The following is a 24,463-nucleotide window of genomic DNA, read 5'->3' as shown; positions in this document are numbered from 1 at the left end:
GGTTTCATTCAGTTAAGTCAATTCATTGTGCTGCTCCTTCTGCTGTACACGCCTTTGCCACCAGGGGGCAGTTTAATGCAGTCATACAGATACAAATGAAGACGTCACTACTCATATCCGTGGCTCAAAAAAGCTACAATAATAGAAAGTGTCATAAAATTCATAAGCATATATTCTTCATCTTTTGTGAAAACAACTGTCAAAGTTGTTAAATTAATGGATTGTGCTGATGTTGCCTCCAAACGGTCCAAAGGACGCCTGCAGCGGACTGTACCAAACGGACTCTTACATAGGGGTGACCTCCAACAAATGAGCGACAAAAATCAGTATTTTGTCCAAAGTACAAGAGTGCTTCAATATATTTTTAATTTAAACGCCGTTTTAGACATTTTTTGTGGAATACGTTATCACTTAATGTTCGCTTAACGTAACTAAACACGTTAATGGCCCCGAGACTGGTCAGGTGATACATTCCGCTTCGCCATTTTGTGCCTCTTCGCCCGGTATTTATCACAAGAGTCGTGACTGAGGTACGATACAAGCTACTGCTAGTTTAGGTCGACGGTTGTTGCCTCTTTCATCCGCCTACTCAAGCCCTTCGGCTGGGTTTCCCTTTTTCACTCGACGTAGTTACCTTACTCCTTTTCTGCTGTCATTTTTTAAACGTATTTTTTGTGGAACAATGTCGGCCGAAAGTCCCGAATACTCCTCGTTCTTCGCAGTGATGGGTGCCTCTGCGGCGATGGTGTTTAGCGGTAACTATCACTCAAGCTTGTCTTTATTATTGTCAAAATATTATGCTTATTTTTTTATTATAACCATGTTGTTTTCAACAAAATGGCGACGTGTGTGTTTTTGTATTGTCATTTTACGCCAACAGCTTCCACCAAGTTCTTCTCAAAATGACAACCGTGAAATTGGTCTTCAAGCTAGCTCGTAAATGTCGGTTGCTCAATTTAATTAAAAAAGCATTTGTTCTCGGTTTAGTCGAGTCGTAGTTGAATGGTTTTATCACAGTATAGCAGCCAGTCAAGCTAATAGTGCTAAAGCTAACAGATGACGTCCACCAAAATGAACCTAAATTTAAACAGACTGAAAAATAAAATTCTCACATTATCAATTTTCACACACGTAAACACTCGTCTAAAAAATGCATTAGAATCAACAAAATAGAATCCTTAAATGGGTTCACGAATATCACAGAGGTTGGCCACAAAATTCCACGTGTAACGTCAGGAAAACGATTTAAATAAACCAAAGTTATCGATCAATTATGACATTGGAATTGCAGTAAACTGTCTTCCCCTGTATACCAAACAGATTGAACGATTGTTCTAGTCTGCACCACAAGATAATTATGCAAAATTGCAGTTTAGTGTAGTTTAGTGTGTGTATCATAGCTGGTTTATGGTTTATTGAAATGGGCCTCAGTGACTTGACTTTATGGACAGGCCATATTTTAAAGTCTCTGTCAGAGTTGAATCAATCTGGGGGGGGGGGTTAAGAATATTGCAAAGACACTGAGTATATCATGAACTGTCGTTTTGGGAACTGGGCTCGGAGGGCTAACTTCCTTGTAGCTCACAGGAATGACACCAAGTCACATGACAATCACATGATGAGCCTTCTGACTCGTACCACCCATCTGACTGGTCTTGTGAAAGATTCTTGAGAGGCATACCTTGACGTGACGTCTGTTTGATTAACGTGGCAGATGTTTTATCGTCTCGACACGAAACAAGGTCCTTTAGGCTAAACCGCAAGGTAGCTGCGACACCAAAATGATCAGAAGTTAGATCGCGAGAAGCAATGTTGAGAAGTGACAGCTGGAGAATTAGCATCCTGTGGGGTGAGGGGTTTTGCGCTTTCATGGAGAGAGAGAGAAAAGCGGAACTAATAAAGTTGGTGCCGTGGCGACATTACCTGCTGTTTCTGCTTGACTTCACAAGCTTCAGTCAACATAATGTGTGCTTTTTGGATTTTACGATTTATTTAGCTGCAATAAGATGTCTTTCCTCTGATGGAAAGCATTGTGTGCACTCAATGTATTGAATTAAGTATCAGTAGTTAAATTATCCCTCAGCTAATCTTGGCTACGCCAGCTCTCGACACATTGCCACGAGAAACGAGTTAAGTGAGAGAGCATCCCCAAGATGTCTCTTGAGGCCTTTTAGATGCTGTTAAGTGTTCTGTAGAGAGCTCTTGTGTACGTCTCCATGTCTTTTGTTCACAGGCCACATCAGCAATGCAGCGTGTTGACTGAGCCACGTAGGAACGAGCTTTATTTGATTACTAATTTTTAAGCTGGGTATTTGTAATGCTCTCAAGCATGCACACGCGTGGGGCCTTGTGCTTGTTTTGTGTCGGTCTGATTGGAAGAGGAAAAAAAGCAATTTTCTAGCTGTCTTGCAGCTGCCAAGTCCAGTTCAGGCTTGAAATTCAATTGTGATATGACCTTGGAACAGGAACCATCTTCTACTCTATTTGAATGGAAACAAAATTCTCCCCCATGTCAGCATGCTGGATTTTTGCGAGGAACTGAAAGTGACGAGAGTTTTTCCACATTTCATCATTCGGACGCGATGTCTCGTCTGTGCAAATCCTAACTGGTTTTGTTTTGTCCTGTTCCACGGCAGCCCTGGGAGCGGCCTACGGCACGGCCAAGAGCGGCACGGGCATCGCCGCCATGTCGGTGATGAGGCCGGAGCTCATCATGAAGTCCATCATCCCTGTGGTCATGGCGGGCATCATCGCCATCTACGGCCTCGTCGTCGCCGTGCTGATTGCCAACAGCATCACAGAGCAGGTCACCCTCTACAAGTGAGTTTGCTTCCACCACGCTCCTTCTTTTTCAGACTATGAAGTAAAAGCAAAATGTTATTTCTCAAAATAGGTCATTAATTGAATTTGAAAAAATAGAATAAAATACAAATACTATTCAAAATGTCAGTTTTCACATGCCTTCAAAATCAAACCTGTACCTTAACAGGAAATGCAAAAATAAAAGAGCAAAGCAAACGTCAAGAATAAAACTTGAATAAGACTTTCTGTCTCCGTGTTCAAGGAGCTTCCTCCACCTGGGGGCCGGCCTAAGCGTGGGCCTGAGCGGGCTGGCGGCCGGCTTCGCCATCGGGATAGTGGGCGACGCGGGCGTCAGGGGCACGGCTCAGCAGCCGCGACTTTTCGTGGGCATGATCCTCATCTTGATTTTCGCCGAGGTCTTGGGTCTCTACGGGCTCATTGTCGCCCTCATTCTGTCCACGAAATAAACGCGGGCCGCCACGCAGCACCTCTCCGCTACAAGATCTGGTCCACGTGTCACTGCTGGAGAAGGAGTGTGAATTGTGTGTGAGTGTGCGTGTGTGTGTGTTGTGAGGGTGGGGTGGTCTATTTGTAAAATATCTCCAACACAAAGTGGAAGAAGAGAAGACGGTATCAAAAAGAATCAAAATGGCTCCGTGATAGGGTCTCATCTCAACAATGTGTACAAATTTGGTAGTCGACTTGTAAATGAGCTATCTAGTCATTTGTCTGTCTTGTGTTTGCGTTTCAAACCAATTGTATGATGAAAGTTCCTCAGCAAACCCCCCCCCCCCCTCCCCCCACTCTCCACTCCACTTATTTGGGGCCTGGAGCTGCGCTCTCGAAAGAGCTGACCAAATTCTCCTGCGGGGATAATCTCGAGGATCTCTTTGTAAAATGGACTTTTTTTTTTTCTTTCTCCTCTCCGCTGATTTTATTTATAAGAAATTGTCCATTAAACTGTTGATATTCATCAAGTCTAACTTCCCAAGATATATATTTACATCTATACAGACATAGATAGGTTGAATATGCTAAGTGGCTGGAATTTCTTCAGGATGTAGTTGTCGGTTTCCTCATTTCCGACCGCCCGGGCTTTGTCGCTGTCGGGCCGGGAGTTGTCGTGTGTATCTTGTGTTCCAATCATGAACGCGGGAAAAAAACAAAACAACGTTCTCAATGTTTTTCCCTGTAGTACTCATGTTTGCATTAAAGGCGCGAGCGTGCGTGTGCCCAGTGTCGGGTCTCCCAAACGCTCCCCATCATCGTACCACTTATCTGTTGCTGTACCTCGTTTTTTTTTTTTTTTTCCTCCTTCCATTCCAGCAGCTTGAATCCCGCACAGATACATTTTGCAAATCCTGAATGCACCAACCTTCCGATCCTGTATTATGTTTCCACAAGCAAATTAGTACAGTCAAACCCAAGTTCATAAAGTCATGTTTATTTTATTTTTTTTGTTTTAACACACTGGGATAAACTTTTTATTCAGGTGGTTTGAAGACTGTTGAGGAGAGTCTTAGTAATTCCGCTAATGGCACTGAAGGTGGCGCTGTCTGGGAATGACTCGAGGAAGTCTTTGCCTTGCTCCACACTTGCGCTCAGCTGAGGATCCAAAGGCACCGAACCTGGATGGGAGACGGATGTCCATCGCTTATGACACTCAATGAATTGAATCGTAATTATTTAAACTATCACAATATGGCAAATTTGTTTGAACTCACCTAAGAAAGGTGAGCCGGTAAGTTTGGCCAACTCTTCCCCACCACCTTTGGAAAATATATTACTGCATTCCTAGAAGAAAGGGAAGAATATTAGTCAAAATAATTTTGGTGGGGGGAAAAAAAAAAAAAGGAGCAGGGACAAAATTCCACTCACTGAGCAGTGCGGGCAAACAAAGCCGCTCATGTTTTCGACGATCCCGAGGATACGCACTCCAGTTTTCTTGCAGAAAGTCGCCTCTCTCCTGACATCCCCTGTTGACACCGCCTGCGAGACCAAGATGTCTAAGAATGTAAGAGTTAAAGTTCACGTCATCTGTCGTGTTCTTTACCTGAGGGGTGGTGACTAAAACCGCCCCGTCAACTACTTTGTGCTTCTTGAGGTTCTCCAAGATGGCCAAATGCTCGTCAGATGTCCCCGGCGGCGTGTCCACCAGCAGGACATCCAACTCGCCCCATGCCACGTCTGACACAAACTGACCAATCATTGCTAGGAAGACAAAAAGGGGCCAAAAAAAAAACATTCTCATGAAGGTTCCCCTCCACATTTGACTAGAAACTAGGCAACCTGTTTTCTTGGGCCCCCTCCACACCACAGCTTCGTCCGAGTTGTCCAGTAGGAAGCCGATGGACATGAGAGCTAGGTTTTTCTCCGCGTCGGCATACACGGGCACCCAGCCTGAGTCGCACTGGTGCACATCTTGATGGTGCACGTTTAGCATGCGCGGGATGCTCGGGCCGCACAGGTCGACGTCCAGGATGCCAACCTGGTGGAATAAAAAAAAGTTATTGTGCTGTACGTGATGGGCCAAAAGGTTAGGCGATAAAGTTGACATTGATGACAGGGACTTCCTTTGCATCCTTCCAATATTTCAAAAAGTGCATATCCAACCGCATGAATCAAAATGAGCTTTTCTTTGAGTTCTAAATGATCACCAGCCTTTTTGCCAGCATGCCTCAGTGCCAGAGCTAGCTCGGTGGTGATAGTGCTCTTCCCCACACCTCCTTTTCCGGACAGAACCAAGATCACATGGCGTACTTGGGCTAGGCTGCTGCTATCTAGAAAGGAAGAACACGGTTTATTTAGTGGTGGGAATGAATGGACAACAAACATTTCGTTACTGCACTGAGGTACTGTAGATTTTTTTTTTAGGATAAAACAACTTTCTATTTGTCCGGTTTTGCAAATTATGAAAGCAATTACAAAATACAGTAGGAAGCGATTTTTTGTTTATATTAGCCATTTGAAAGACGGTTAAATGTGTTATTTCTATCTGTTATTATTATCCTACAGGTGTTTAGAGGAATTGAAAACTAACTAAACACTCACCATTCTGTTCCATAACTGTTATTTGGTAAACTACGCAGCATCGGTACACATTGGATGCCGAACACACTTCCGTAAATGGCCTAATCTCAGCCAATCGTATGCCGTTTACAACTCGAAAGTGGCCAATGGCAGAGCGCGTGGCGTTCACTTCCTTCATCGTTGCTCGGATTTTTCTATTTTATTTTATTTACAGTAACTGTAACTGACTTACCATACTCGTGGTATATGCTTGGTCGTAAAAGTAAACGTTTAATATATTTTTTTAAATTAATGTCATTTAAAAAAATATATTGATTACTCCAAAGAGATCGGACGCAAAACCCCTCCCACTTGTAGGTCTTATCCAATGAGCGGAAGACAAAGGCGTGGCCAGGTCATGTTTACGTCTGGCGATCTCGGGGGAGAGGAAGTGGGCCACAGCAGAGTGCACCTGTCGCACGCTCGCTGTGGTGGTGGCACGCTGACAGTCAAATGAGCCACTGCTGCGAGGCAAGTCACTAGAAGATTCCAGTAAGGTAAGACCACCAACCTTTTGTTTTTTTAATCTAACTTAGACTGACAAGCTGAGGCTGCACATGTGCTCTCTGATGTCACGTCGCTGTCTGACAGTTCAACCACTTGCTGGCTTTGATTTGATGATGTCATTCGAATTGCATTGCCAATGCTTATTTCCAGTGCAGTATTCTAAAGGAATGTCAAACTAACTCATTAAAGCTGTTCACTCACACCACAGTACTGGCTGCTCATGAGTCCAGATGATGCATTTCCAGTATGTAGGGCAAAACCCACTTAAAGCGAACCCAGCCCCAGACTAACTAATCTAAATTGTTGGCAATTATCTGGTCCACCTGCTTGGAAAAGCAGTGACCAGCTGCTATGAACACTGGCATGCCAGGCAAATCGATCAACAGTACTACTGCAATTTCCCGTGTAACAGGTTAAGATGATTTACAGTAACTTGTGAATTTGTCTTTCATTATTTAAAAAAAAAAATTCCCTCAGCTATTTTATATTCTATATTTTATTGCTATAATTGACATTCTGCCCTGTTGTATATCTTATACTTTTGTGAAAGGAGTTGAAAATGATTTTCCAGAAGCCGCAAGGCAAATGCTCGACATACAGTACGTGACCTAATTTGTGCACAAGTATAGATGAGACTTGCTCCAGCAAACATGGCGGCACACTATCAGCAGAAGGCTGGATTTAAACGTTGCACATACCAATTGCGGCATATGGGAGAGGTAGAAAATAGGCACACTGACTGCTGACTGCGAGGAACCTTGAATGAAATCAAATGCAGAGTAATACACCGTACCGTATTGGAGTATTAAAGTCACTTATCTTTTATCGATTTCAGAGCTTGATCTGATTTGAGGGAAGCTACAATACCAAAAGAAGGTAAGTTCCCATCTAATGAATTGAGTTGACAGTATTTCAAGAATGGATTGTAAATTACGACGATTGACTTGAAAACACTGCCTTCTAGGAACACTCATAAAGGGGGCCAGCTCTGCCAGTTGCACATAAGAAAGAGTAGGAGCGGCCAGGCTCGACATTTGGCCTGGAACGAAATGTCCCGGAGGATGGATTCCGTCACGATGATGCCGATATCAGCCGAAGGGGAAGAATGGGAAAGCCAAACAACAACGCAGGTCCAGTGTCTATCTAACTTGATTGATCACTTTGTCAAACTGGAATATACTACGGCATTGTTGTTTGCATCATGCAGATCAGTGACGTGGAGTCTGAGGTGGATGACCCGGTGACCCAGACGGGCTCTGAGTCGATGGAAGCCGTGTCCCCATCCAGGCTGGCGCCCGTGCTCGGGGAGGCTTTCTGCCAATGTGCCTGGGGAGACGAGCCCAACCCGGGCTTCGGAATCAGCGCCGACTGCCTCTGTGGGGAGGACGACGACGACGTCGACGGTGTGCTCAACAATAATGCAATCGTTACAATTTGTGCCTACAGTAGATCTTTAATGAAGAAGAATTGATGAGATCATATGAATCCTGATATTCATCTTGAAAAGCTTTTGGCTCTTTCAGACTTTGACTGGGTATGGGACCAACGCATGAAGTCGTCCGGCGCCTTCCTCAGCTGCGACTACCGGAAGGTGAGCTTCCACTCGGACTACAGCTGCGGCACGGCCGCCATCCGCGGAACCAGAGAGCTCACCGAGGGACAACACTTCTGGGAAGTCAAGATGACCTCGCCCGTCTACGGAACGGACATGGTATATACTCATAATGATATACTCGTAATAAAATACGTAAGGTCTCTCTTCCACTGTGTGTCTTCTGCAGATGGTTGGAATTGGAACTGCAGAGGTGAACCTGGAGAAGTTCAAGTATAACTTTGGCAGCCTGTTGGGTCATGACGAAGACAGCTGGGGGCTCTCCTACACAGGTTTGGGGTTGAAACTGGGAGTAGCGATAGTCTTGTCGAAAAGAAAAGATGTTGCTTTGTCGCCGCCTTGTGGTTTCTCCGGGAAATTACAAGCCTTTTAGGCGAGCCTTGCCGTTTTGTCTTAAAAATATGTTTTTTATGTCTTGTATAGGTCTCCTCCAGCATAAAGGCGAGAAAGTGGACTTCTCCTCTCAGTTCGGTCAAGGCTCCATCATCGGACTGCACTTGGACACCTGGCACGGTACCTTGACCATCTATAAGAATCGACGCTGCGTAGGTGTGTTCCTCAACCTTTTGGGTCACTTGCCAAGGCCAACATATCCATTATCTGCCTCCAGGTGTCGCTGCCACCAGGCTGCAGAACAAGAAGCTCTACCCCATGTTGTGCTCCACAGCGGCCAAGAGCAGCATGAAGGTGATCCGCGCCTGTTACACGCCCACCTCCCTGCAGTACCTCTGCTGCACGCGCCTTCGCCAAATCCTCCCCGCCTGCCCGGACGTTCTGAGCGCCCTGGAGCTGCCTCCGGGCCTGCTGGCGCTCCTGCGCCGGCGGCTCGGCTGGGTGTTTTCCGTTACGCAAGACGAAGGGTCGGGCCCGGTCGTCCTCAGTGCCTGCGACTCGCCCAGTTCGGAAGCGGAACATTGTCCCGAGTCACCGTGCGGTCGCTCCCCACCGACGCCGCCCAGCAGCGACAACGAAAGTTCCGAGCCAGAAGATTATCAGAGTAAAAGATGCCGCTGGACATGAAGCCTGCCGCTTCCCATCAGTAAGTCTGTGGCAAATGTTCTTAAACTCTTGCCGTTTAAGATGAATTGAACGCTTTACTTGTCCCAACTCAAATGTGACAATCGGCAAGCGTCGTTTCTAGCGGAGAACTTCAAGCGGAAATTACGTCAAAAGTTTTCTTTGCAATAATATGTACTATCCAGCCCCACTAGTCTAAACGTGCTATCCAGATTAATATTGCATTCATTACTTGGACTTGGCTTCTGTTTTAATGACTTGCTCTCTTTGTAAGTGACAATCAACAGATTAGACCCCGGGGAAAAAAATTAAAATAAAAAAAAGCTCAGTTGAAATGTAATAGGAGCGATCCATATCAGGAAAGAAATGAATTACTTTTTGATACTATGAATATAACCTTTTGTAACATATCACTTTCTTACTTGTACACTAAAAAATAAAAACCAAAAGACCAAAAAAAAAAAAGTTCTGCTGCAGGTTTTTAATTGAATGCTACAAAAAATATCCCCAAGACTTGAAATGGATTTGCTTACGTCACAATGTAGTCTTATTTGGAACATAATTTATTTTAGCTTATTGACACCGACAATCAGTCAGCTGCAGTGACATCTGCAACTTGTAACAAGATGTACTGTAAACATTTTCAAGTCAGTCCAGGACTAGTTCCGGGTTTTGAGCGGTGAGGCAGCGATAAACTCTGGTGGAAATCTCAGGTCCCACCCGCCTGTCTTTGCCTTCGCCCTTCACTGCCAGATCGGCCAGCAGTTTCTTTCGCTCCTCCTCTGACCTCGATGCCTTGTAAGCCTGCGACAGAAAATTATTGTCACACACACACACTCGATTACACCTCACTGAGGTCGAAGGCGTACCTGCAGCAGTAGCTGCGGCGACGGGTAAGCGGTTGTCACACAGGAAGCGGTGGCCTGACTGACTCTGTTGAGTTGCTGGATCTGCTTGCTCCAAACCTGCTTGAGCCCGGAGCCATCTTTCTCCACCCGCACCCCGCTGGCCCACGAGCCGTCCACGCAAAAGGGCAACTCCGACTGCTCCGTCAGCTGCCTATACGGAGAATCCGAAGCGGAATGAGAGGTGGGAGTCATTCAGATGAGTTCTCTGACATTGTGCTGTCCATTTCAATTCACCCCTCTGAAGCTACGTACTTAAAAGGTCGTTTGGACAAGGACTTGGTGACGGCGCACACGTGGTCGGTGACGTCCTGCCAGCCGTTCGTAAAAACCACGGATATGTTCTTATAAAGTTGGAGATACACGAGAACCTGAGCAGAGCGCAAAGGACGCGTTCCGGTATGTCGTCTTTTCGGCGAGCGCAGCAGATGCGATACCGCTAACCTCTTCTACGTCCAAATTCGTTTCGCCTAATGTGTGTCTCCTGTTGGTCAGAAGCACAGAATCTGCAGTTGACAAATCTACTCAAAAACAAGATATGACTAATGATAATGTATCTTTTGACAGTCACCTGTAATCCATCTGGGACTCGGTTACCAAGAGAGTGATCGCCTTTACACCATCCCGATCGAGGAAAGGACCGAGGACAGAGTCCACCGCTGGTTCTTCCTCATTGTCCATCATCTGTAGTAATAATTACACATGCAAGTAAATTCAGGTGAGATTGGAAGACTCTTATCTTCAAACTAAATACCCGACTCACCGGAACACCCACTTACTTTTTTCACAGCGGTAACCATGTCTAAGAATTCAGATGGACGTAGCACCTGCACGAGCTGGTCCTCTGCGACCGTTCCAGCGCCATCCTCAGCCAGCTGGACGCAGTCACAGACATTTTACGGTGATGTTCATATACGGAGAGAGGGATTCTTTCACCTGAGGTAAATCCCTGATCCATGTGATGCTGTTTGGAAGGCGCTGCTGTTGGATGCTGTACCTCCATTCAAAAGATGACAGGGTGCCTAACAGGATGTCACAGCCTCCCTGTTGCAGGAGAGCTGCAGCCAAGGGACAGGTAAGCCGGAAAAAAGAAAACATTCAAATCGTGATAGAATATTTTTGGTGGTGTTAAATGTGATCAATAGCGACAGACCTGAATCGATGCAGACTGTCAAGCGTTTGAGATAATTCTCCGGCTTGAGACTGTTAAGATGTTGTGCAGCTTCTTTTCTTTCCTGCTGCTCCTTTCTCTTCTCTTGCTTCTGTCGCTCCTTCGCAGCTCGCTTCTTCTCTCGATCCTCCCTCCGTTGCAACGCTTTCTCCCTATCCGCCTCGATTTCCTCCTTGGAACGGCGTTTTTTTGCTGGACTCGGTCGATCGTGGCCTGGCGGGGAAAAGTTTCGATCTGCGGAGTTTTTAGTACTTCCGTCACGTTGTAAATCGTCTTTTGATTCTTCATCGACCTCAGTATCTGAATCGGAAATTTGCCATATCGCAGACATTTTAATAAGAAAAATGCTACAAATCCCAACAATCAATTGAAAAACGTTGTGTTTACATCCTGCTTGTGACGGTGTCCTCTGAGGGTCATTTGAGTAAGGCACCTTACGGTGTTCGTTGGTAATCAAACTTAGAAAACGCGTTTCATATTTTTGCTCGTAACATGTGTCATAGAATGCCAGTATTAGTGCTTTAATAGTCAATAAGAATAATTCGAAGTCAAAAGTACGTTTTAATATGCTATGGGTGGTCAAAAGTGTCAACAATTTTGCGACTATCACGTGAGGAAGGTAGTAGCATCTGCGCTTGCGCACCGTCGGCACTGATTTGTAAACACACCTTTCGGCTTGCTAATGTCCATGTAAACAACACTAGTAGCTCTTGTAAACTGGACTTTCCCCTTTTTCTCTCTCCATTCAGTCTTCCTTTATCCTCTCAGCATGGCACAACCGGCAGAAAAGGGTACGTTTCACATAAATGCACAATTCTGCTTAGTTAGTCGCGTGACAATATGTTTCCTAACGGGGACGCTTAAATTGCCAACTCAGCATGCTTGCAGTGCCAAAAGTCAGGAATGGGAATTTAACAAAACCCATTTAAATGAATTAATGAATGCACAATGTGATAGCAAACAACTTAGTGTAACCATCTTTGCATTATGAAAGCCACTTAAAAAAAAAAAAAAAGTCACTATGAGCACAGAACTCTAATTAATTGATCAACTGTCATTTGTGTCAAACTTTTATTTTTCTTCCCAGGTTACTATCGCTTCGTGGTGCTGCTCTTCAACTGCTTGCTGACGTTCGGCTCCTACTTCTGTTTTGATATGCCCAGCGTTTTGCAAAACCAGTTTCAAGGGGTATGTAAAGTTGCATCCTAGAGGGGCTTGTTCTGTCAAATAAATCATATGATAATCTCCCCCAAAGAACCTGACGTGCCCCAATGCGTCTGTAATCAATGGGACAATGGACTGTGTGGAGGGCTTGGGGATGACCCCCCAGGAGTATAATCTTCTCTACGCTATCTATGCATGGACGTAAGTACCCAAAAGCACAGGGTTGATCTGATGCACACAGGCAATATGGATTACAAAATGTTTCAGAAGCAATCTCTGCCATGCGCTTTTGAAAAGATGGCTGATTGTGTTTCTCTCATCGTCAGGAATGCAATTGTGGTGATCTTGGCTGGCTTCCTGATTGACAAATTGGGCAACCGATGTAAGACTCTTCCCATATCATTCTGTGTTTTTATTACATTTTCAAACCATCGTTGTGGTAGTCACAAAAACTTATCAAAATCAATCATTTTGTTGACAAATTAACGTTTGTATTGGTAATCTATGTAGTCGACCTGATTACATCCCCCAGCTGATCAACTTATAGAGCACTCAGTCAGTTTGATATTGATTTTGGCCAGTGACTTCTGCTAATAGTTGTGTTTGTGGTTCTCCACAGTTGGAGTGTTTGTCTTCTCCTTCTTGTGTGTTTTGGGCTCCTCTCTGTTCGCTCTGGGCTCCCATTTCAAAGGAACTCCCTATCTGCTGCCCCTGATGCTCACAGGACGACTCCTCTTTGGGTCTGGCAATGGATCTCTGACCAGTAAGAATCAAAACTGCAATCACTTTGGAATGATATGGAACTGTTTTGAATTGATAGCGGGGGGGGGGGGGGGGATACTTGATGTGTGATTAAAGTGTACTTCTCCTCCAGTTGTTCAGAACCGCATCACTGCCTTCTGGTTCAAGGGGAAGGAACTGGCCTTAGCCTTCGGGCTGACCTTGGCCTTCTCGCGCTTGGGCTCAGTCCTCAACTTTTTCCTCACGCAGCGCTTTGAAGAAAGGTTTGGCATGCAGTGGACCCTCTGGGGTGGTAAGTAACAACAAACTGGGATTCTACCGTAAGCCTGCTGTCATCTTACTATACGTTTTTTTTATTTTTTTTTAGGTGCATTTTTGTGTGTGCTGGGCTTTACGTCTGCCATCATCGTGAGCTCTCTGGACAAAGTGGGAATGAGGCAACTAGGTCTTGATGGGGTCATCCAAGAGGAGTCTCGCAAAGTGGTACAAAACTCGCCTTTGGTTTGTGTTATACAAATCAATCATATCGATATCATTCCTAATTCCCGTGTTGGTTTGCTTCTGTAGAGAATTCAAGATGTGAAGCAGCTGTCCTTAAGGTACTGGCTGCTAGTTCTGACCATCATGTTCTTTTACAATGGAATCTTCCCTTTCATTGCTGATGCCAGGTATTGAGAAAAAGAAACAAAAAAAGAGGAGAGCGTGCATTTCCGGGCTTTTTATGAAAAATCTTCCCATTGTGATTATCTGTGCAGTAAATTCATTCAGGATAAGTACGACGACTACACTCAGAAGGAGGCATCCTACGTGGCCGGGGCCGTTTACGACAGCTCCCTCGTCCTCTCCGCCTGCGTGGGCATTCTTATCGTAAGTTGTGATGATGTTTGGATTATATCCGAATCCTGTAACTAGAAGTGAATTGAGAAATCTGTTCCCGTGTCTTTTTTAGGATTACGTGGGTCTGCGGGGCATTTTCGCCGTGTCCTGTGCCGTACTAACGCTGCCCGTGTTTGGACTGCTGGCGTTCACTTTCGTGGCTCCTCTGGTCTCCACTATCTGGCTGGGAGTCACCTACTCCTTTGCTGCCGTCAGTTTGGCTCTCCATGCAAGCCAACTTTTAATATTGCATTCATTTTTCCCATAATGGGCATTCTGTTTCAGGCAAGCATGTGGCCATCTATCCCTCTGGTGGTGCCTCAAGCGACTATCGGCACAGCCATGGGGATCGCCACCTCCGTCCAGATGATTGGGATCGGGATCTCCAATCTGGTTGTCGGGCAGATTTTGGGCACCAAATTCAGGTTGGGAATCCCGCACAGTGCGTCGTCGTTTTGGTGCATAATATTTTGATTTCCTGGCCGCTCAGTGACACAAAGATCCCGCTGTGGCGCTGGCAGAGGATGATGATCTTCATGTTGGCCAACACCATCGCTTGCATCGTCACCTCGGTGCTGCTCAACATCGTCGATCACAGACAGGTCTGGCTTGTATTTCATCTATTTGAAATGATTTCCTCCCTCTTTGGCCGTTTGGGACTAAATGTGTTTGATTTAGGGCGGGACCCTGAACAAGTTAAGCAAAAGATCGACACAGGCAGAAGGGGAGTCCGACACGGAGCCGCTCGCCCGTGGAGAGGAAGTGGACGACGAGGACGAGAGGGACGCACGGCCACCGTCTGGCTCCATCAACTCCTGACTTCTCCATTGTCCTCAAGTTTGAGCATTTCTCTAAGCCTCTTTTATTTGATGAGCCGTTTGACTTGATCGTGACTTACTGTCAATGAACACTTTTTACAAGAAGCTCAATGAAGAGCAGTGCTTTTGTTTTCAACTCAAAATATATTGCATGATTTTAATAGTACTGAATAGTAAACCCAGATCCATACAAAATAAATAATCAAAGCACATTGTCTTGAAAATAATACCTCTGACTGTTACAGTTTTATTCCACAGCTATACGGTTGATCTATTTGAATTTGTAAATCAACTATTTATGGCTAGTGACTTTAATATATTCTTGAAGAAGGGAATTATATCAAGCCATAAAAGATTTTTTTCTTATTTAAAAAAACAAAACAAAAAAAAGGTTTACCAGAAGTGACCACACTTCAAAACTTTACAATGAAGTATACAGATGTGACCTTAATGTGCAGGAGATGAATTGAAATCCACCGCAGTTGTTTTTACAAACATAACCATTAAAATACGTTTTTCTATGAAGAGGCTTTTTATTTTTTTTCGTGTGAACATTTTACACATTATAGTCTGTAGGTAGAGCTGTGACACTAGCAAACAAGCATTTACACCGCCTAAAATGGATTTGTCAAATGTGTATTTATTTATTTCATTAAATAACTGCTCTTTTGTTGTTTTAATTTTATTTACAAATCAATCCTTTTGTCATAGCACAGAATGTGGATTAGTAAAAAAAAAAAAAAAAAAAACCAATCGCAAGTCGTGTTTTGGGCCGGTAGGTATTTGGTACAGTTGTTTTCTTTTAATCCGACTCAGAAAGAAAAACAAAACAAAAACATTCAATTTTGATGCTTTGTTTTCTCCTGTGAGTGCTCATGTATCACATAGAAAAAAAAACAAATAAGTGACAAAGGGGGAAAAAAAAAAAAAAATCTAATTTAACAACCAAAATGCAAACTAAATGATTTCAAATGATGGACCTGATGATTTCTATCTCCACACAATGGTTCAGTTACTTTCCTCTACTGCAATTATGGGATCCTATGGTGACATACTTGGAAGAATGTAACCTGCGAGACTCTACGAAACACTAAAAATACACCTGCCTTAATCTTCTTACAGGACCTGTGCTGCCTGATGGACCACACACACACACACACACACACACACACACACACACACACACAAAGGCAGATTGATCCTTAAGAGCAACCTTAATTCGTCGAATCATCTCGTTCCAGGGTCCGCTCGTATGGTTTCTCTGCTGGAGGGTCTGTGCGGCCCGGACTGTTTGGCCGAGATGAGCACGTCGAGCCGCCTCAGCCTCAACAGCTTGGGTCGCATCTGCGGAATCGGACCCAACAACGACACGGTGGTGCTGGACCGGGTCAAGCGGAAGAACTCGGTCAGGCGGATGTCCATCATCGAGGACGGGCAGATAGCCGAGGTGCTCTACTTGATCCCCAAGCAGTGCATGATGGAGCAGCTGCCGTTCCTCAATCCCAATGACTACGTCCTGTGCGAGAAGTTGGCGGCCATACCTGCTGATGTGTCAGGTACGCACACACACACGCCACTTTTTCCCCCCCCCCTTGGCTTGTAATCTGAAAAAAAAATTCTTTTTAGGGCCATTTTTAAATCCAGGTCACCAAATATGTCCAGAACTGTTAAATCATCATATGTAACGTGTCTTTGTTTTTGTTGTTTAATTGCAAACTTTCCTTTTAAACAATTTATTAGCTCAAAACTACCAGACTTAATTGGTTCAATTAATTGACTGATTAATTTAAAAATATTTATCCCCCCCCCCCCCCCAAAAAAAGCCAAGGAACCACTGTATCTATATTCGTGCGTACGTTCGTGCAGGCTAAAGAAAAAACACACATACTTTCCATCGAGTGGATGATGTCATGGCTCAGAAGCACATTTACTCCCTTAGCTTTCATTTCGAACACACACACACACACACATTTTGTCACATGCACGCTCGCGTTCTCGGCCTGCTCGGACCGCCCCTCTCCCATTGTGAAGCAATAGTCCAGCTTGTTCCCTTTCTCGCTCCGATCCACTGCAGTCAAGAGTTCTCGCCGAAAGACGCGCAGTCACCGCCATGAAAGAGAAAGGTAGTGTGTGGACATGTGTATGCATCTTGAAAGTTTTTTTTTTTTTTCCCCCAGAGAAATTATGACATGCAGTTTTAAAGTTTATAACATATTTTTATTATTCCTACTTGTAGCATGTTGATTTGATATGACAATTTGAAATGATGACTTTGGAAAGTGTTTGAAAAGATTTGCTGTTGTATTTATGTAGAACACGCAATTCCTCTGAGTTCATCTATAGTTTTCAAAAGGTTTCAAGAAACCCAGACTTGCAACGTTTACGGAAGGAAAGAAACTGGAAGGAAAAAAGCATTTCTTATTTTCAGCTTTGATGCGTATCACCCTTGACCTCTTTCCAGAAATATTTCAATTGACAGAAGGAGAAAATAGTCAGGAAACAAAATGAAGGGATCCAAACTTTGTTGTTGCCAAGTGTGGAAAAGAGAAAGCTCAGCTGGTGCAGTTAAACATAGAGCAGCGTGTGAATTTTGCATGACCATTAAAGAAAGAAAAGCCTCCTTTCACATACCTACTATTATTTTCTTTTTTGGGCACAAGTGCTCTTTTGTGACTTATCTGCTTCGTCAGGGCGAGACGTTTTTCACTTGCAGTCATAAGTGGGAAAACAGTTCTCTCCTGAGACATTCCACAAGAATCTCATGAGCCGCCTCTCAGCTTACCTCACAATTACAAGATCATCGTTTTGCTCAAATGGGACTCATGGCCAAATCAAGTTTTCTGTCAAAGAATACAACATTGTTAAACGCTTCCTGTCTTGGACGTAAAGATGAATGGCGATACCTTAAATAGATTCTCCATCGCTCGGCCGCACATACGCGATTAAGTGAGCGTCTCGGGTTTCTCGCCATTTCTAAATCTACCGTTTGCTAATACCTGACAGCAGATCAGCTTCACGGGAAGAACTTAAGAACTGCGCAGAGTCGTTCGGATCGTCTCATCGATTCCATTGTTTACGCATTTGATTATATACAGCAATGATTGTGCGCCCTCTAGTGGTGTGTGAAAGCATCGCTTTAATTGATCTGACCGAGTGATTATTTTTATTTCATCATATTTTTGCACGTGTAATAAAAAAAAGTACAATGAAGCAAAATGTTTAAAAAAAAAGATTGCAATGTTGCCAAAGGTTAGCACGTCATGATTTTTCAACATGCTAGCACACAATGTCGAAAAGATGACAACGACCAGTCCGGGCCCCTCTCTCAGTATAGCTTAATCAGTTAACGTCAACCTTTGTAAAGCATGTTCTTGTAATCTTGTTTGTTGCTGCATACACGCCTGTAACCATGGTAACAAATCTCTTCTATAGCAGGGCCGCATACCGATGTCTCAATTTTATTAGCTTTCACCAGGCGGAGTTTTTAAGTTCAGCTGAGATACAAAAACAATACAAAAAAAAGCCATCCACATGCAGAGTGGGAGAAGCAAAGCTGTCAATGTGTCACATTTGTTCCTCTGCCAATCACAGGCGGGACCTTCGCAGTGGCCTGTGATTAGATTGTCCAGGCATCCTCGCTTTCTGGCTGCCAGTGAGTGTAGATAGAAGAAGAAGAAGAATGGGGCCCCAAGCACATGCTGCCATGTGACATAACTCGATTGCGAGCCGCTAAGTCTCTGAGGGGGGAAACACATTTTTTTGTATTTGAATGATCCCGAGTCATGCCGATGACAAGCACCTTCTGTTCTCCCCCTCGCAGTGCTTCACACTCACTCTCCCGTGCCCAAGCGGGTCATCAGATGCGTCAAATGCGGGGAGGTCTGCAAAGGGGAGGTGCTTCGAGTCCAGTCCAGTCACTTCCACATCAAATGTTTCACCTGCAAAGGTCGGTGTACCGTTCCAATGACACCCGCAAAGCAATGCGAGCAGGTGGAAATACTGTCGTGTTGCCAAAGCTGTTCGCGAGGATACGTTCGTTTAAAAAAAAGTTGATGACACAGTTCTAAGTTGCTGCTTTAATTATTCAAGCTTGATTCATTGTAAAATATTCCCTTTTCAATGGGCTCTCGTGGTTGCCAGACAACCACGTACGGGAGTACAGGCTTCACGTTTACCCAGCAGGCCTTTGTCTTCACCTAATTGAGCCTGACAAGCTTCTCACGTTGTTTTCTTCTGCTGAGTTTGCATCAAAAGTGGAGTATCAAAGGCATCGATTAATAAACAAATAAAAATAATAGCAAGTAGGAATTCAAAATTTCAAATTGAAACCCAGATGGCGTAGCTATATATATATATTTTTTTAAAGTAATCCATAAACCTTTACCTAGTTAAAATGTAATAAATTGACTGAACGAGGGTACAGATGCTTGTTTTCATTGTGTCCAACAATGTTCTTGTATGACTGAGTCCCAAGACAGAAATAGACAGCCCTTGGCCTTCGAGTGCATTCTGTCGAGGTGCAACTGTTACGGGCTCAGATGGACTCAAATATTTTTTTTCCATTTGTCTTCCAGCTATCCAAATACTTTTTGATAAAACAGGAAAAAGATTTAGTATGCAGGGATTTTTTTTTTTTTGTTATTCATTGTGCAACATTAGATTGTTTCTTTTCTCTGGGTGTGTTTGTGTAGTTTGTGGCTGCGACTTGACCAGGTCGGGCTTCTTCATAAAGAACGGCGACTGCCTCTGTCCGCTGGACTACCAGAGGCTTCATGGCACGGTCTGCAACAGCTGCGGGGGATTTGTGGAGGGAGACGTGGTCGCCGTTTTGGGCAAGACCTATCACCCGACCTGCTTTGTGTGCACCATTTGCAAGTAATAATAAAAAAATAAAAAAAACACATTTCTATTGTGCTCCTAGTTTATAAAAGGGAATTTGTGATCTGCGAATCAACTGTCTCGAAATTTGTGTTATTCCTCAGGCAACCTTTTCCTGCGGGCGATTGCGTCACCTTCAGTGGGAAAGAGTGCATCTGTCAGCGGTGTGTTAACCCGTTGACTCCTCCGCCAACTGGTATCAGATACTCCGACAGTAGGTGCATCTTTGTGTCATTTTCAAGGCTTTTATTTTTTTTTTGCTATTTCGATACATGTAGACTTTTTAGCTTTTCTTTCCGGAGCGCGTCGAAACAGCGACTCGGTGACCTGAGTTTGACTTGACCTCACTTGGAACTGCATACAGCAGTTCTACCGCCAAGTCTGAGGATTAGGAAGACAATTGTGCTCGACACAAAGGGATGAGACAAGCTCGTGTTTACTTTTTGCACTTATAATGCGCTCAGGTCACTACTTTGTCCGGAACGGCATCCCTTCGGAACATTTACGTGTCGAGGACATCTGTTAGCTAGTTAGAATCGAAAGCATTTTGCTAATGTTTGAGTCATATTAGCAAAGAGTCGATAATGTTGTGTTTTTATCCTCGTAGACTGCAACGCCTGCGGTCGTGACATCAAGAACGGTCAGGCTTTACTCGCTTTGGGCAGCCAGTGGCACCTCGGCTGCTTTAAATGCAATATCTGCAAGAAATTGCTGAGTGGAGAATACATCAGCAAGTAAATAGCAAAAGCTGAGTTTTTTTTTTTCATTGGACCAATCTTATGGCATTCTGCTGTGTCATGTTCAGGGATGGCGTTCCATATTGTGAGAGGGACTACCAGCTTCAATTTGGGGTGCAGTGTGACGCATGTCAGAAGTTTATAACGGGGAAAGTCCTTGAGGTACCCTCCTTTACATTCATATTTAAAATAAATAAATAAATAAAGCACTGACTTTAGGAACAGCCCTTTGTTTAACTGGGTCATGATCCTTTGTGATTTTTCAAAAGGCGGGGGACAAACATTATCACCCGGAATGCGCGAGATGCAGCCGATGTGACAAAATGTTCACCGAGGGCGAAGAAATGTATTTGCAAGGTGAGTGTGAAGGCAGGATTTTTTACGTAAATAGTTAAGTGATGAAGCTTTTCTCTGTTTACTAGGCTCAGCAGTGTGGCACCCGGACTGCAGAGAGAGGAGCAGGAATCATGACAGCAACAGGGTAAAAATTCAACATTTGAAACGAGGGATGAAATGCAAGTCTTAGCCAACGGGATCTACTTCTCCACAGATCCGACAAAGCAAAACACCTTGTCTTGATTTCTTTTACCCTCCCAGTGAACTGAAGGTTAATCTCATAGGCGACCTTTGCAGTTTGTTGATTTTTTTTTTTTTTTTTTTTTTTTGGAGTGCGCTGTGTTATGTCGTAGTTTGAGATTCAGCAGCTGCCATCATGCCTCCTTAACTCTTTGCTCACTCGTGTCTGGATTGTGTTTGATATCATTCTCATATCCATTGTAACCTTTATCCACTGCACATTCTAGTCTTTTTGCAATAAGAAAATAGAAGAAGATGAAAGAAAAATGAAAATGCGTCTTTCTCTCTCTCGCTCAGTCGACTCTGACTTCATCTGAAAGCTCCTGCTCCAGACCCGGCTCGTGTACCCCCGGAAGCTCCGGTCGCTCCATTTGTGTAAGTCACGGAAATGTCGTTTGTCCCCTGTCCGACATTGACAAGCGTGCAAACTGTCTCAGCCGTAATGTCTGCTCCCCTTTTTTCCAACCCTTCTCCTATTGCCGCCACCTCCCGCTCCCACTGTCCCCCACCCAGGCCAAAGTAGATGATGAGATCATCGATTACCGAGACTTAGCGGCAATTCCCAGAGTCAAGGCTATTTATGACATCGAGCATCCCGATATGATGTCCTATAAGAGTGACGACCTCACCTCAGCTGCTATGGACGGCAGAGGCAACACACGGGACAAAAAAAGCTCCGCCGAGGTAACGTCATTCAGCGGATGTGCCATATTTAACCGTCAACTCTTTTTTTAGTTTTTAAAACCACAAAAAAACAAGCGGTGCGTCCAAGTTGAGTCTTGCTGGCTAATTCTGTGCATCTTTTTTTTTTTTTTTAAGTCTCTAGCAAATGCATCCGAGACCACCGAGGTAAATATAGTCGCCGTTCAATCAGTTTAACATCAACAATCATCCATTTTTTTTGTTTTTTTTTCAAGGAAGGTTACGAACTGAGGAAATGCATTCCCAAATCGGCGAGCCACGGATCATTCGGCGTTCAGTCGTACAGTCGTCACAGCTACACGCCGACGCGATCGCCTCAACACTTCCACCGGCCCGGTAAGACTCGTGAGATTTTTTTTTATTCCAACTTTAGTGTCAATAGCGCCCCTCTCCCTCTTGCTTCTACACCTGGTTGCCTTTCCACTTGTCTTTTTCATCCTCCACTCCCTTCCCTCCTCTGGAATAACAAATAGGCTCTTTATTTTCTGCCAACGACACTTTGCCAACTTCCTGTCACCTCTTAGCTCCTGACAACGCAGGTAAGGTCACCACAGCCTCTGCTACTGCGCACTACCCTTATTTTGAAAAATGTCACGTGTTGTCAAAATGTATTTTTTGTTCATGCCACTTTTGTCCCGCTACAGATCAAGGTTTCAACATGTATAGAAAACCTCCAATTTTCAAGCAGCAAGGTACTTTGAAGTGTTTGTTTCATAAAACAACATGGCGCCAACATGCACACATACAGTATGTCGGATATATAATTGTGCTATTTTCCATTGACATAGATCCAAACTCCACCCAAACGTCCTCCTTGCCTGGATACAGTTGTAACGGCCTCAGTCCAGTAGGTCATTTGATTCTTATTTTTATTCAGACTGCGACCCCCATTTTGAGAAATTATACATCGTTATTTTTTGGTTTGTTTCTACTCAGCCACATTCTACTGAATTCCTCCGAAGCAGCGGTGACACATTAAGAGGTATTTTTCTTTTTATTTCTTTCAACCCTCATCACTCTTCTTGTTTTGTGTCAATCATTCTAAAGCAAGTATTTTCCTTTTCAGATTTCAAGGTACGTGAGAGGACTTGAATCCGTAACATTTCTTCTTCTCCTCCATCAAGCCTCCACGTAACATAATGGCGTCTCGATTAACCTCACAATCTCAACCGTACACGTTTTAGTTCAATTTGCCACCTCGGCTTAACGGTGACTAACCTCATTGCGGCGAGTGTTTTGCTTGTGTCTGTAGCTCCCTCATGACAGCCCGCATCCATTTGCACGAATGGACAGAGGAGTGTCAATGCCTAATTTGCTGGAGCCAAAAGCAAGTATTGCATTCATGTTTGGCGCTTCCTTCCAAATTATTGTCACTCTTTGCTAACTAAAACTAACCAAGCATGTATTTGTTGCCCATTTGTTTTATTTTTGAAAACATCTCCTGTATTTTGTCCTGCTTTGTTGTGTCTAGATCTACCCGTATGAAATGCTCACGGTTGCCAACAGAGGACGTGCGAAACTTCCCAGAGAGGTCGACAGAACAAGATTAGAGGTAAGGTAACGGCATTAGTTTTGCTCTGACAGGTGGAATTTGAAAATTGCATTCTTTCATTTCAGCGTCATCTGTCCCCAGAGTCCTTCTTGGAAATCTTTGGCATGACCATAAGAGAATTTGACAAACTGCCGCTTTGGAAACGAAACGACATGAAGAAACAGGCCAATCTCTTTTAAATCATTGCTATGTTCTTTTATTTATTGTCAGATTGCTCCGACTCCATCTTCCTCATGGGGGCACTAGAGCAGCAAAAAAAAAAAAAACAACGTTTTTTTTCTTTCCTCCCTGTCTGTTCAACTTCTCATATTGAAGGATTCCGTGGACTAAATGATCTGAGCTAAAAGCTGAATCATAGCAATGTCTGCGCGTGGAATGTTATGTTAAAGCAATCTGGAAGATCTCAACGCGGGGCTTCCAATGTTAAGCTTCCCGTCTTACCATTGCGACACTCATGCCTCAGTTCATATTTGCCTTCAGAAAATTATACAAAAGACTTATTAGGGGATATATATTTGTAGATATATTTCTAAAATTGCTGCAATCATAATCATACATTCAAAGAGAGAAAACCAAGTGTATTATTAGCCTGCCATAAAAAAAAGAGTGTTATTGATTGGGCAATATTAGTACTGTATTGTTTTAAATCTGCTTATAAATCACGAATATTGAAAGGTATATAAAAAAAAGCTATTTTTCCACATCATTCTGCTCAAGCGCTGTAAAAACATGAGCCAAAGTGGATATTCATGCCTACGTCTGTGTTTCTATGCACATTTGAAATTTATTTTTGGCTCACGTCCCTAAAGAGTTGCACATGAATGCCTCAAATGAAAAGTACCGGGTTGTCATTTTCCACTTTCATGTGGACCTCAAAGAACCAGTTTATGATGACAGATGACTTGATCTGCTTATCTGGACTGTGAAGAGAAAGATACGCTGTATGTTTTGGGCTATTATCCTGTCTGCAGATTATTTGAGCTAATTTCGGTAGAAAAAGAATTGCTATTTTACATCCTGTCTTCTTCTTGATGGCTTTTAATTTTGAATCTATTCTTAAGTTAAACCTGCTTTTTGCCTTCTTTACTGTATTCTTCTTCACTGTATTTCAGATGCATTTTTTTTTTCTCTACTTTCTTTTCTTCAAAATGTTTGCATCTTTAATTCTGTCCCCGGCTTGGTTGTCTCATCCCCAAACGTGATGTCATATGTTTTGACTGAGTTTCAACGAAGCTGCCAACATTTTGCAAATGTTTTGACACACTGTCATCTTTCCTGTGTGTCCTTTGTCCTGTTTTTCTGAACTTGCAGAGATTTACACAGCAGACAACTAAAC

General features: G+C 43.8%; 6 protein-coding genes across 10 annotated transcripts; 4 read left to right on the top strand and 2 right to left on the bottom strand.

The window, feature by feature from the left end:
- Positions 1-498: 498 nt before the first annotated feature.
- Positions 499-4,432, top strand: atp6v0cb (ATPase H+ transporting V0 subunit cb). Its single transcript, XM_085904098.1, has 3 exons — positions 499-755; positions 2,637-2,820; positions 3,065-4,432. The coding sequence occupies exons 1-3, from the start codon at positions 683-685 to the stop codon at positions 3,267-3,269; spliced, it is 462 nt and encodes a 153-aa protein (XP_085760224.1). The 5' UTR covers positions 499-682; the 3' UTR covers positions 3,270-4,432.
- nubp2 (nucleotide binding protein 2 (MinD homolog, E. coli)) lies at positions 4,211-5,955 on the bottom strand. The gene is made up of 7 exons (XM_085904097.1): positions 5,854-5,955; positions 5,464-5,582; positions 5,092-5,290; positions 4,856-5,013; positions 4,681-4,791; positions 4,527-4,596; positions 4,211-4,430 (listed from the first exon to the last, which is right to left on the bottom strand). The coding sequence occupies exons 1-7, from the start codon at positions 5,864-5,866 to the stop codon at positions 4,291-4,293; spliced, it is 810 nt and encodes a 269-aa protein (XP_085760223.1). The 5' UTR covers positions 5,867-5,955; the 3' UTR covers positions 4,211-4,290.
- Positions 5,424-10,183, top strand: spsb3b (splA/ryanodine receptor domain and SOCS box containing 3b). 4 transcript variants are annotated; one of them, XM_085904096.1, is made up of 9 exons: positions 5,431-5,654; positions 6,190-6,368; positions 7,214-7,254; positions 7,343-7,508; positions 7,586-7,781; positions 7,902-8,089; positions 8,160-8,262; positions 8,414-8,503; positions 8,601-10,181. In XM_085904096.1, exons 4-9 carry the CDS (start codon positions 7,428-7,430, stop codon positions 9,008-9,010), a joined length of 1,068 nt encoding a protein of 355 aa, XP_085760222.1. In that variant the 5' UTR covers positions 5,431-5,654; positions 6,190-6,368; positions 7,214-7,254; positions 7,343-7,427; the 3' UTR covers positions 9,011-10,181. The 4 variants fall into 4 exon arrangements, with proteins under 4 accessions (XP_085760219.1, XP_085760222.1, XP_085760221.1 ...); XM_085904095.1 differs by having other exon boundaries at positions 5,469-5,654; positions 8,414-8,539; positions 8,601-10,174; XM_085904093.1 differs by having other exon boundaries at positions 5,424-5,654; positions 8,414-10,182.
- On the bottom strand, positions 9,506-11,482 carry eme2 (essential meiotic structure-specific endonuclease subunit 2). The gene is made up of 8 exons (XM_085904092.1): positions 11,066-11,482; positions 10,849-10,970; positions 10,692-10,787; positions 10,484-10,596; positions 10,357-10,396; positions 10,168-10,283; positions 9,877-10,066; positions 9,506-9,811 (listed from the first exon to the last, which is right to left on the bottom strand). Exons 1-8 carry the CDS (start codon positions 11,412-11,414, stop codon positions 9,656-9,658), a joined length of 1,182 nt encoding a protein of 393 aa, XP_085760218.1. The 5' UTR covers positions 11,415-11,482; the 3' UTR covers positions 9,506-9,655.
- On the top strand, positions 10,849-14,909 carry mfsd1l (major facilitator superfamily domain containing 1-like). Of its 2 annotated transcripts, none has more exons than XM_085904089.1 (14): positions 10,849-10,987; positions 11,833-11,874; positions 12,171-12,271; positions 12,339-12,448; positions 12,574-12,629; positions 12,867-13,010; positions 13,122-13,280; positions 13,356-13,471; positions 13,556-13,656; positions 13,744-13,855; positions 13,938-14,075; positions 14,150-14,289; positions 14,355-14,466; positions 14,543-14,909. In XM_085904089.1, exons 2-14 carry the CDS (start codon positions 11,853-11,855, stop codon positions 14,681-14,683), a joined length of 1,452 nt encoding a protein of 483 aa, XP_085760215.1. In that variant the 5' UTR covers positions 10,849-10,987; positions 11,833-11,852; the 3' UTR covers positions 14,684-14,909. The 2 variants fall into 2 exon arrangements, with proteins under 2 accessions (XP_085760215.1, XP_085760216.1); XM_085904090.1 differs by lacking the exon at positions 10,849-10,987 and adding an exon at positions 11,639-11,702.
- A 452-nt stretch (positions 14,910-15,361) lies between these two features.
- Positions 15,362-23,340, top strand: LOC147039301 (actin-binding LIM protein 1-like). Its single transcript, XM_085904099.1, has 19 exons — positions 15,362-16,238; positions 18,503-18,628; positions 19,374-19,557; positions 19,665-19,774; positions 20,168-20,294; positions 20,366-20,459; positions 20,567-20,654; positions 20,720-20,778; positions 21,171-21,248; positions 21,387-21,557; positions 21,693-21,722; positions 21,791-21,911; positions 22,220-22,267; positions 22,364-22,422; positions 22,512-22,557; positions 22,642-22,649; positions 22,828-22,902; positions 23,047-23,127; positions 23,193-23,340. The coding sequence occupies exons 1-19, from the start codon at positions 15,935-15,937 to the stop codon at positions 23,304-23,306; spliced, it is 1,923 nt and encodes a 640-aa protein (XP_085760225.1). The 5' UTR covers positions 15,362-15,934; the 3' UTR covers positions 23,307-23,340.
- Positions 23,341-24,463: the final 1,123 nt, after the last annotated feature.

The sequence above is a fragment of the Syngnathus leptorhynchus genome, chromosome 22 (assembly GCF_054491065.1).
Source record: "Syngnathus leptorhynchus isolate UIUO chromosome 22, UIUO_Slep, whole genome shotgun sequence".
NCBI lineage: Eukaryota > Metazoa > Chordata > Actinopteri > Syngnathiformes > Syngnathidae > Syngnathus > Syngnathus leptorhynchus.
Note: the sequence above shows the minus strand (reverse complement) of the source record. Positions and strands in the feature narration are given on the sequence as shown.

Excerpts from the sequence above, each read along its gene's own strand:
- spsb3b (XM_085904094.1), top strand. The coding sequence starts at position 7,428 with ATGTCCCGGAGGATGGATTCCGTCACGATGATGCCGATATCAGCCGAA. Across the intron at positions 7,509-7,585 it reads AAAGCCAAACAACAACGCAG|ATCAGTGACGTGGAGTCTGA; the intron begins GTCCAGTGTCTA and ends TGCATCATGCAG. Across the intron at positions 8,263-8,413 it reads CTGGGGGCTCTCCTACACAG|GTCTCCTCCAGCATAAAGGC; the intron begins GTTTGGGGTTGA and ends TGTCTTGTATAG.
- mfsd1l (XM_085904089.1), top strand. The coding sequence starts at position 11,853 with ATGGCACAACCGGCAGAAAAGG. Across the intron at positions 13,856-13,937 it reads CCTGCGTGGGCATTCTTATC|GATTACGTGGGTCTGCGGGG; the intron begins GTAAGTTGTGAT and ends TGTCTTTTTTAG. Across the intron at positions 14,290-14,354 it reads ATTTTGGGCACCAAATTCAG|TGACACAAAGATCCCGCTGT; the intron begins GTTGGGAATCCC and ends CTGGCCGCTCAG.
- nubp2 (XM_085904097.1), bottom strand. Across the intron at positions 4,792-4,855 it reads TTTTAGTCACCACCCCTCAG|GCGGTGTCAACAGGGGATGT; the intron begins GTAAAGAACACG and ends TTGGTCTCGCAG. Across the intron at positions 4,431-4,526 it reads TACCGGCTCACCTTTCTTAG|GTTCGGTGCCTTTGGATCCT; the intron begins GTGAGTTCAAAC and ends TCTCCCATCCAG.
- atp6v0cb (XM_085904098.1), top strand. The coding sequence starts at position 683 with ATGTCGGCCGAAAGTCCCGAATACTCCTCGTTCTTCGCAGTGATGGGT. Across the intron at positions 756-2,636 it reads TGCGGCGATGGTGTTTAGCG|CCCTGGGAGCGGCCTACGGC; the intron begins GTAACTATCACT and ends GTTCCACGGCAG. Across the intron at positions 2,821-3,064 it reads GAGCAGGTCACCCTCTACAA|GAGCTTCCTCCACCTGGGGG; the intron begins GTGAGTTTGCTT and ends TCCGTGTTCAAG.
- LOC147039301 (XM_085904099.1), top strand. The coding sequence starts at position 15,935 with ATGGTTTCTCTGCTGGAGGGTCTGTGCGGCCCGGACTGTTTGGCCGAG. Across the intron at positions 19,775-20,167 it reads TGGTATCAGATACTCCGACA|ACTGCAACGCCTGCGGTCGT; the intron begins GTAGGTGCATCT and ends TTATCCTCGTAG. Across the intron at positions 22,903-23,046 it reads CTAATTTGCTGGAGCCAAAA|ATCTACCCGTATGAAATGCT; the intron begins GCAAGTATTGCA and ends TGTTGTGTCTAG.
- eme2 (XM_085904092.1), bottom strand. The coding sequence starts at position 11,414 with ATGTCTGCGATATGGCAAATTTCCGATTCAGATACTGAGGTCGATGAA. Across the intron at positions 10,597-10,691 it reads TGGTTACCGCTGTGAAAAAA|ATGATGGACAATGAGGAAGA; the intron begins GTAAGTGGGTGT and ends TTATTACTACAG. Across the intron at positions 9,812-9,876 it reads CGCCGCAGCTACTGCTGCAG|GCTTACAAGGCATCGAGGTC; the intron begins GTACGCCTTCGA and ends TTTCTGTCGCAG.